At 50.0% G+C, this 9546-nt stretch overlaps 1 protein-coding gene across 1 annotated transcript in view; it reads left to right on the top strand.

Annotated features, from left to right (window-relative positions):
* Nucleotides 1-5812: 5812 nt before the first annotated feature.
* SCNN1G (sodium channel epithelial 1 gamma subunit) overlaps nucleotides 5813-9546 on the top strand; it is a 29532-nt gene continuing 25798 nt past the window's right edge. The window contains exons 1-2 of the mRNA XM_023751475.1: nucleotides 5813-5917; nucleotides 9341-9544. Coding sequence (XP_023607243.1) covers nucleotides 9372-9544 — 173 coding nt within the window. The 5' untranslated portion in view covers nucleotides 5813-5917; nucleotides 9341-9371. The remainder of the gene's footprint in view (nucleotides 5918-9340; nucleotides 9545-9546) is intronic.

Here is a 9546-nt window from a genome sequence, read left to right on the forward strand (position 1 = left end):
CACAAGTTTCCCCCGCCTCTCCACCGGACTTCCATCAACCCGGCATGCCTAACACCCCCACAGGATGTGCGCACATCCCCTCTGATGCGCTCACGTCCTTTGGAGAGTGTCTGGGTGTTCTGGGTGCTGAGGGTGGGCGCCTGTGAGATGACAGTGAGAGGGGGAGTGGTGATGCCCTGCTCCTACGGAGGCCAGTGCAGCTACGAGATCACCTCTGGAGGGTTAATGCAGGTGCTGAGGCAGGAGCAGGTGCAGATAGACACACCTGGTGGGCACGGGCGGCCCTCGCTGAGGTGCCTTTGGTCAGCGTTCAAGATCAAGAACCAGGAGGCGGAGAGGAATTCCGTCCTCTCAGTGAAACAGTGGGATAGTCGGGGCGACTGTAGAGGAGGAATGTGCACTTTGGGTGCCAGCACCCATGAGCGAAGGCTGCCCTGACTGAGCCTCGCTTCCTTGGGGCCTAGCGCACTCCTGCCGGGCAGCGGGTGACAGGACGTGCTTTTCCGAATTAATGAGAGAAAACGTTGATTCTCCTGCTGCCCACGAAGGTGGAAAGTGAAGTGGGGAGACATGTGGGGAGTGAGCGAGGTTCCCTGTCTGGGGGTTCCAAATCTGCTGTTGGTTTCTTTCACCGCTGACTAGAGATATACAGGGTGTCCCCCCAAAATGTATATACACTTTGAATACCTACTAATTCCAATGGTTTTTAAGCATAAGAAAGAAACAACAATGGAGCTGTTATCTGTTAAAAGTGTGGGCACAAACAGGTAGTTGGACATTCCCTGAGGGGTCTCAGATTGGAGAGGGTGAAGGCCAGACTGAGGGGCCCCTTCCCCCACCCCAGTGCACGAATTTCGTGCACTGGGCTACTAGTAAATAAATAAGTATGAATGACCTTTTATCATGCTGCCACCCCTCATGAGCCCAGCAAGTCACAGAAGACCTTGTTGATAACTTTTGGAATCTTACTGTTTTATTACATAACTAGAGGCCCAGTGCACAAAATTCATGCACGGGTAGGGTCCCTAGCGACTGCTGGCTGCCGGCTGCCGGCCGGGGCCTCCCTTACTGCAGTTGGCTGGCTGGCCCCACCCCCTGGTTGAACTCCCGGTCAAACTCCCAGTCGAGGGGACAATTTCCATATTAGGCTTTTATTATATAGGACATCAATGTGAGCCTGGAAATTTGAGTCCCATTGAGGCCGCAGCAAGATTTTATAACAAGCTGCAGGTCCTGTAGAGATAATTTGGTAAACTTTGGGTCTTACTGAGATAGCTAAAGAGGCCCAGGATTAAAGACAGTCACAGTTCAAATTCCCCTCTTACCTTTTAGTAGAGCAGGGTCCTCAATGGTGTCACCTGGCAGAGAAAAAATGTTGCCAGAAAATTTGTAGATCCTTCATCTGGGACTGGATTTGGAATACACTCACTTTAAGGAACAGAAGATGGCACCCACACACACACACACATCCATGTGTGAAGATAAAACATTTATCCTCTCTATTAGTTGGGACTCTTGGTTTCCAATGAGAGAAACTGAATTTAATGTATCTTAAGCACTATAGCAAATTTATTGGCTTATGTGACTAAAAAATCCAGGATGTAGACTCAGCTCTAGGTAGTACTGGGTGCAAAGACATGCATTTTATCATGAGAGCTGGAACCCTCTCCATCTCTCAGCTCTGCTTTTCTTTGTCTTGGCTTTATTCCCAAACCCCATGTGATAACCCCTTAATCATTTCTTGGTTTAGCTTTCACTAATGTGAGTCTATTTCTGTTACTTGAAGCCAAAGGACTTTACCAAGACTAATTCCAGTCCCAGAATTCCAGTAGCATCCCTAAAGAAGGAGCTGATGTTGAATGTTCGTGGTTTTAGTGTTCTCAGAAGGTGGCCCCTGCTGGTGGCATTTCCTGGGCTTGGAACTCTTCTCTTCATGGCTTACAGGTGAGGCTGAGCCTGGCATTGGTCCCAATGGTCCTGAAATGCTTGGGTCTTTCAAGGCTTCTGGCTGAGTGAAGTTGTGTCAGTTATCAATGCCACAGCAACGCTGCGCCATGGGTGCCACTGGGAGGTCGGGTAAGCGATTCTGCTTATCTTGCTTGGGTTTGATATATAGAAAACAGCGAAGGAGGAACTGTAGGGTTAGGAAGTTTTGAAAAGATGGGAAACTTTGCGATTTTAAATGGGCAGACTTGAAGGAGGCAAGAGGATGAGTCATGTGATTATCTGAGTGTGTGTATGTGGAGAGAGAGGAATTTCAAAAAGAGTGAGCACCGGTAACAAGCCCTGAGGCAGGATGTGCCAGTTATATTCAAGGGACAGCACGAGGCCAGTGAGAGAGAAGCGGAACGAGTCAGAATACGAGTGGTGGGAGATAACAGGGCCATGCCAGTGACTGTAGGGCTTCGGCTTTTACTCTGAATGAAGACATCATTGAACAGGTGTGAACAGAGGAGTGATGCCCGGGCGGGGTGGCTCGGTTGGGTGGAGTGCCATGCCATGCACCACAGGGTCACCAGTTCAATTCCTGGTCAGGGCACATGCAGGAGGCAACCAATTGATGCTTCTCTCTCACACCGATGCTTCTCTTTCTCTCTCCCTGTCTCTCTCTCTCCCTTTCTCTTTCTCTAAAATCAATAAAAACGGCCCTAACCGGTTTGGCTCAGTGGATAGAGCGTCAGCCTGTGGACTCAAGGGTCCCAGGTTCGATTCTGGTCAAGGGCATGTACCTTGGTTGCGGGCACATCCTCAGTAGGGGGGTGTGCAGGAGGCAGCTGATCGATGTTTCTCGCTCATCGATGTTTCTAACTCTCTATCCCTCTCCCTTCCTCTCTGTAAAAAATCAGTAAAATATATTTTTAAAAAATAAAATAAAATCAATAAAAACATATCCTTAGGTGAGGATTAAAATAATAATTAAAAATAAGTAAATACATTTAAAAATAAAATAAAAATAAATAAACAGGGGAGTGACATGATCTGACTCTAATTTAATAGGATCCCTTTGGCTGGTGTGTTGACAATAGGTGTGGAGAGGGAAGACTAGGTCGGGGGCCGCAGCAATGATCCAGGTGAGCGATGGTGATGGACTGGAGCACAGTGGTGGCCCCGGGGTGGTAAGAAGCCGATTGTAGGCATATGTTATAAATATGGACACTGATGCTTCTAGAGGGAAGGCAGCGGCCTATGGTCTAATGATGACAGAGTGGTTCCAAGACAACACCACTCTGCACCCAAGATAGTTTTGGCAATTTTGGTTGACTATGCCTGGCGCATACATCTTGGTAGAAGGCTTGGTGCCCATGGCCCACAAAGTGAGGGGCTTCTCTCCATCTCAGCCATTCCAAAGACTTTTGTCATCCCTGTGGGGGAGCTGGGAGGACAAGGGTTGGTCCTGCTCACAGCAAGATTCTCACCCAGCTTTGTAGATAAGTGTGCAGGCTTTCTAGAGCAGCAGACTTGGATGCAAATCTTAGTCCTACCACTATTGGTACTTACTGGGAAACAAATGGTAAACTTTATATCAAGGGTAACCTCTCTGAGATTCAGTCCCTTCATCTGTGAAAAAGGGTAACTCGGTAACCAGAGGTAGTAATGGCATCGCGGAAAAGCAGAAGTCAGAACTGAGTTCATGAAAGAAACCAGACACAAAAGAGTATACACTGTGTAAGCCATTCATGTGGAGTGTAAAACCACGGTGCCTATGTGGGAATGAGTAGGAGGGGCCGAGGGAGCTTTCTGGGGCAATGTGCTATATGTTGACTGGGGTGATGGTGCACATTTACCAAAACTCATTGAACTGTACCCATAAGGTCTGTGCATTTCACTGTATGTAAACTTTAACTTGGTTTTTTAAAAAGAAAGCAATCCAGCCTAAATCCACTCCATCCAATAGTGGCATTGATCTGATTTCACATCTTATCTCTCTCTTTAGCTTACCATCTTTTAAAAGCATTTATGGTGATATATATATATCACCATTAGAGAAAAAAACACCTATAAGAAAAAAAATCACATGTAAGCCTACCCCAAGAGATAACATCTTTTTTTAAAAAACATTTTAATATATATTCTATTATTCTACATACTGTTTTTGTAGCCTTCTCTTTTGTTTATTTTGTTGTGTCAATTAAACTGGGTAAGTACACTGACAGTAAAAAAAACAACAACCCGCTAGTAGGAATTTATCTCAAGGAAATAATCAGAGACATACATGAAGATATTATCTAGAGAATAATTTATATTAATGCAAAATTGGAGGCAATCTTAAAATATATTAATAGATTGATTAAGTAAGCTATGCGAGTTGAATGCTTACCCACCAGTAAGTGTGCATATATATGCAAGGAAAGTTACAATATATCATGGAGTGAAAAAGCTGGCTTTATTTCTTTACAATGAGAATATAACTGTGTAGTGCATTGTCATTAAAACAAACTTAAAGAACAGTGTATATTTCATAGTCCCAATACACATATGAATATATAAATAATAACCATGCTCATTTACTGGGGTTGCATATTACAGAAAGACTTCCATTTTCTCTTTATTATGAGCTCTTACAATGTGCATGTATGTTGGACTAAGTGTTGAGATTTTTTTGCCGGCTTTTCCCCATGATCATCCTCCCCATTGCGTGACCATATTGCCCATCCTCCTCCTCGATTTTTTTCCCCTTCGGCCATTTTATCATTTAGTTTCATCCATTGCTCTGATGGTTTCTTCTCCGTTTCCATCTCTCTCTCTCTCTCTCTCTCTCTCTCTCTCTCTCTCTCTCTCTCTCTCCCCCCTTCCCCCTCCCTCCCCCACTTCATTCTCCTGCTCCCTAAAAGTGCTTTCTCTAAGACTGTACTCCCAGCCCAGATATCTTCTCGGCCACGTCTATCTCCATGCCATTTACTACACGCTGAGCCCCTCATCTAGGTCTCCAGCCCAGACTGCTCCACAGAGCGCCATCTTCCATCTGTCTGCTACTTATTCCCATATGTCTTACTGGTACTCGAAATAATGAGCTTTTCTTTAAATTACCCTCCAAAAATCTGAACCACTTTCCACTCACCTGGGCAAGTAGCCCTTGTTACTCAAAGTGTGGTCCTCCAACCAGCAACAGAAGCATCACCCGGGAAGTCAGAAATGCAGGTTTCCAAGCCCCACGCCCGCTAAATTAGAACCTGCATTTTAATATGACCCGCAGGTGATGGGATGCACAGGTGAGACTGAGACGCTCTGAGCGGGAACAGACGCCTTCCCCTCGCCGCTCCTGTTTCCTCTCTACTCTAAGGGACTGAGCCCGAGGTGGCGCTATGGTCCCTCCCAGTTGCAATCTTTTAAGCTCATTTCTTGTAGATGTATGCTGAGCCCTGTAAAAAGGCAGCTGACGAGTCGAAGGATGAGCCGTCTGGCTGAACCACGCTGTTGCCAGCAGCTGGACTCAGGTAGCCAGGGCAGGAGGAAGCCCTAGAGGAGCCGGCTGGGGGTTCCCGGTGTTGGGGCAGCCTGGCAGCCAACCGGGCTCAAGTGCCTGGCGCTGGGCAGTAACCAGGCGGCAGGAGGCGCTGCGATCAGCTGGGAGACGGTGCGCACCGGCACGGCCCAGGGGGATGCAGGGCGCCGGGTGGCCTCCGGGCGGCAGTAGGCACCGCGCTGTGCCCCCCGGAAGGCGCATGCAGGCGGCGGGGCGCAGAGCGGCCGCAGGGTGGCAGGCGGCGCTCGGAGTGGCGGCCCGCACAGCCTCGCAGCCCGGGGAACACACCTGGGCAGGTGGGGGCGGGCCCGGGGCGGGCCTTGGGGGCGGGGCCTGGCGAGGCTCACAAGAGCCGGCAGCGGCGCCGCGGGGAGATGCTTGCGCTGTACCCGGAGCGGAAAGGAGCGTGCGGATCGCGCACCTGCTCGCGCCGGAGCCTTGGGACCGAGGGAGGTGAGCAGCCGGGTCAGGTCGCACAGCCGGGGGGATTCAGGCGTCAGAGCGGCCGCGGGGTCCCTGGCTTCCTGGACGCCGTCCGCGCGCCGAGTGGCGGTGCCGGCCCCCGCGCGGGGCTGCCTCCGGGTGGCCGGGATGCTGACCGTCGCAGGTCAGTGGGGGTCCAGCTCCTTGGCGTCTGCCTGTGCTGTGCCCGGAGCACACAGCTAACGAGAGGGGTCTCTGCGCCGCTCAGAAACGGCGCCGGGGTCCGGGGCGGCGCCTCGCCTCTCTCCCTGCACCTGCGCAGCCTCTTCCCGGTCCCGGAGAGACGCGCAGACCTGCCGCGCTGCTCCTCTCGCCCTCGGTAGCGTCTTCTCTGGGGTGGCTGTGGTTGCAGAGAGAAGCAAACCCTGAGTGTAGCGGGTTGTTAATTCTCTCCCGGGGCTCAGCCCCGGCTGTCCGTGGGCCGCAGGACAATGCCTGGAGTTGGCGGGAGTCACCGTCTTGAGCTAGGATCCTGGAATTTTAAGGAATCTTTCCTACCTTTTCGACCTTGGGCAAGTTACCTCACCTCTGTGCACCTGTTTCCTCCTCTGTGCAGTGGGGATAGTACTTGTTAGTATTTTATATAATTATAGTGAGGATTCAAGGATGTAATGTGTAAAAAGAGTTCAGTAGGATGCCTGGGAAAAGAGTAAGGGATCAATAAATGATAGCTGCTATTATGGTTATTAATTATTATTATTTTATTATTATTATCTGAGGACTCCTGGATTCAAATCCCAGCTCAGCTGCTGTGATGGCGAACCTATGCCACGTGTCAGAGGTGACACGCGAACTCATTTTTTTGGTTGATTTTTCTTTGTTAAATGGCATTTAAATATATAAAATAAATATCAAAATATAAATCTTTGTTTTACTATGGTTGCAAATATCAAAAAATGTCTATATGTGACACGGCACCAGACTTAAGTTAGGGTTTTTCAAAATGCTGACACGCCGAGCTCAAAAGGTTCGCCATCACTGGGTGACCTTGAGCAAGCTGCTAACCTGCCAGTGTGGGCGTTGTTGTATAATGGGGGAATCCGGTGCGCACTCGGGAGCCGTGGAAATGGAATGTGTGGCCACCTGTAAAGTGCTTAGAAGAGGGAGTGCTGTGTGTCAGGTGCACGTCCTCCCACAAGACATCCCATTTAGCCGAGCGGCAGACCTAATAGCACCTGCAGACTTGTTTGCTGTGAAGTTGAGATATTATTTGTGCGAACATCTATCTGTTTTGCGATGGGCAAGGTGGGCCTCCTTCCTCCCCCTGTAGTTTCATGGACATTGGCAGGTGACCCGCCGGGCCCCGGGTCAGTTCTGGGGGGCTAATGGGACGGGGAACCCCAGGCGTTGTCTTCAGTGAGAAGAAGGGTTGGAGACGGGAGCTTTCGGAACCACAGTTTCTGGTGAACATTGGCAGAGCCGAAAACCTTTTCGGTGGCAGGAAAAGGAACCTCTACTTAAGGTGTTTTTTCTTTCGATTTTTATATCTAGGTTTTAAAAACAAACTGTTACTAACATTTTTGCCTTTGGATTTTAGTGAGAGAGGAGGTGGGATGGGCAGTATTTTATTAAATGACAAGATAAATTCTGTTCCCTTTGCCGAGAGTCTAAGAGCATCATTATTAGGGTCCAAGGTCTTCCTCCTCCCGGCAGGATCAGGTCTGTCAGTGGAGGGTTCGGTGTGGTCTGTCTGCCCTGGACCTCTCGCCCCACCCCCAGCACTCTAATTCCTTTACATCAAGCATGTTCAATTCAAAGGCTAACACGGGCCAAATAAATGAGGCATGCAGCCCGCGGGCTGCGAGTTTGACATGCTTGCTTCACAGCATAGCCCTGAAACCCTCTAGCATCATAAGTATGAATGCCTCCAAAGTTTGCCCTAGCTCTAAACTTTGGACAATATCCCATGGGTTTAGTGGGGAGAAATAACTCAAGCCCAGAATCCTGCCGGAAGAATTTGATGGGGAAAGGAAGGTCCTTGCCGAAGACACAGGCCCTTGTGTAGCCTGGGACCACCCTGTATATCCTAGACTCGAGTACGTCCTCAGTGCCTCTGCCCCTACGGCAGTCACAGGGGACGGCATGTCCACATGCTCTCCTCCTTCACACCGGTGGGCTGTGATCACATTACCTGCCCAGTGACTGGAAATCAAATCGTTCAGGATCCCTTCTCTTTCCTTCTCACTTTAGCCCCAGGAGCTGCTAATTCACTGCCGTGGGTGGAGGCAGCACCCAGCACAATCCCGGCCCTTCGCAGGCATATACTCTGGTTCTAATCCAGCTCCTCTCCTCAACTGCCTGTGCGACCTTGTGCAAGTTACTCATTTCCCCCTCTGTAACATGGAGATAATAATAGTATCTGTAAACCTACTTATGGGATTGTTAAAACGTGAGATGAAATATACATAGATTATGTGTATATATCGAGAAAAACTATATATTTATAAGACTTATGATACTACATATATTATAATTATGAGGTGACCTATATATATAGACATATATATATATATGTATGTGTGTGTGTGTGTGTGTGTGTGTGTTATCCATTTTTCAAAGGAAAGTTATTTCACATCGTGAAGTTTCTGTAATTGAGATGCATCATGGACATAGATGAATGTGGTAATTTGCATTCCAACACTCTCCCCCAAACGAAGCTGTTGTGAAATCAATGTGTATTCTATCTTAGAATCAAGGCATGGGGCACAGCCCCTGGCAAATATTAAGTGGCCAGTAGTTGTAGCTATTGTTCCTTAGAGACACTAAGCTGGGCCGTAAAGGGAAGAAATGAAGCAGAAACGAAACAGAAACTGTCCACTTTCAGTAAAACGGCGGCAGGGCGGGCGGATCTGGCAGGAAGGGCTGCACATGATCTAAGGGGATGTCGGGAAGTTCTCCTGGGAGAGTTTATCTGTCAGAATCAGTGGCAGGTGCTTGCTCGGCGCCAGCCCCTGCGCTGGGCACCAGGGGGCAGGATGAGCTAGGACGGCTGCCCTCCCAGAGGCAACACGGCGCAGGGGGCAATCCTAGAAAGCATGGCAGGCGCTGCAGGGCTGAGCCGTGGCTCCGTGGCTCCGAGGGCTCCTGCCTCGAGCACCCAGGTGAAAGTTTCTTCAAAACCTGTCCCTGTGAACCGCAAGGTGGAACCCCCCCCCGCCCCCCACGCCCTGGGCCGGGGCGCAGGTAAGGGAAGGCAGCTCTTTGGGCAGCTGTGGGTGCCCAAAAACACAACCATCCTGGAGAGAGGGGGCCAAAGGCCTCAGCGCAGGCTGTCCAGCCCCACAGAGGGACGGAGGGGAGGGCGGCCTCAGGGCACGTGGGCGCCTCCCAGGGACACGCCAGTGGGCCGGTGGGGTGTTGAGCTCACCTGCCCTTCTTTCTCTGCCCCTCCAGCCTGCCTGCTTGTCCACGTGCCATCCTCGCCATGGCTCCTGGAGAGAAGATCAAAGCCAAAATCAAGAAGAACCTGCCCGTGAGGGGGCCGCAGGCGCCCACCATTAAGGAGCTGATGCGGTGGTACTGCCTGAAGACCAACACCCACGGCTGCCGCCGCATCGTGGTGTCCCGCGGCCGCCTCCGCCGCCTGCTCTGGATCGTGT

The sequence above is a fragment of the Myotis lucifugus genome, unplaced genomic scaffold (assembly GCF_000147115.1).
Source record: "Myotis lucifugus unplaced genomic scaffold, Myoluc2.0 scaffold_22, whole genome shotgun sequence".
NCBI lineage: Eukaryota > Metazoa > Chordata > Mammalia > Chiroptera > Vespertilionidae > Myotis > Myotis lucifugus.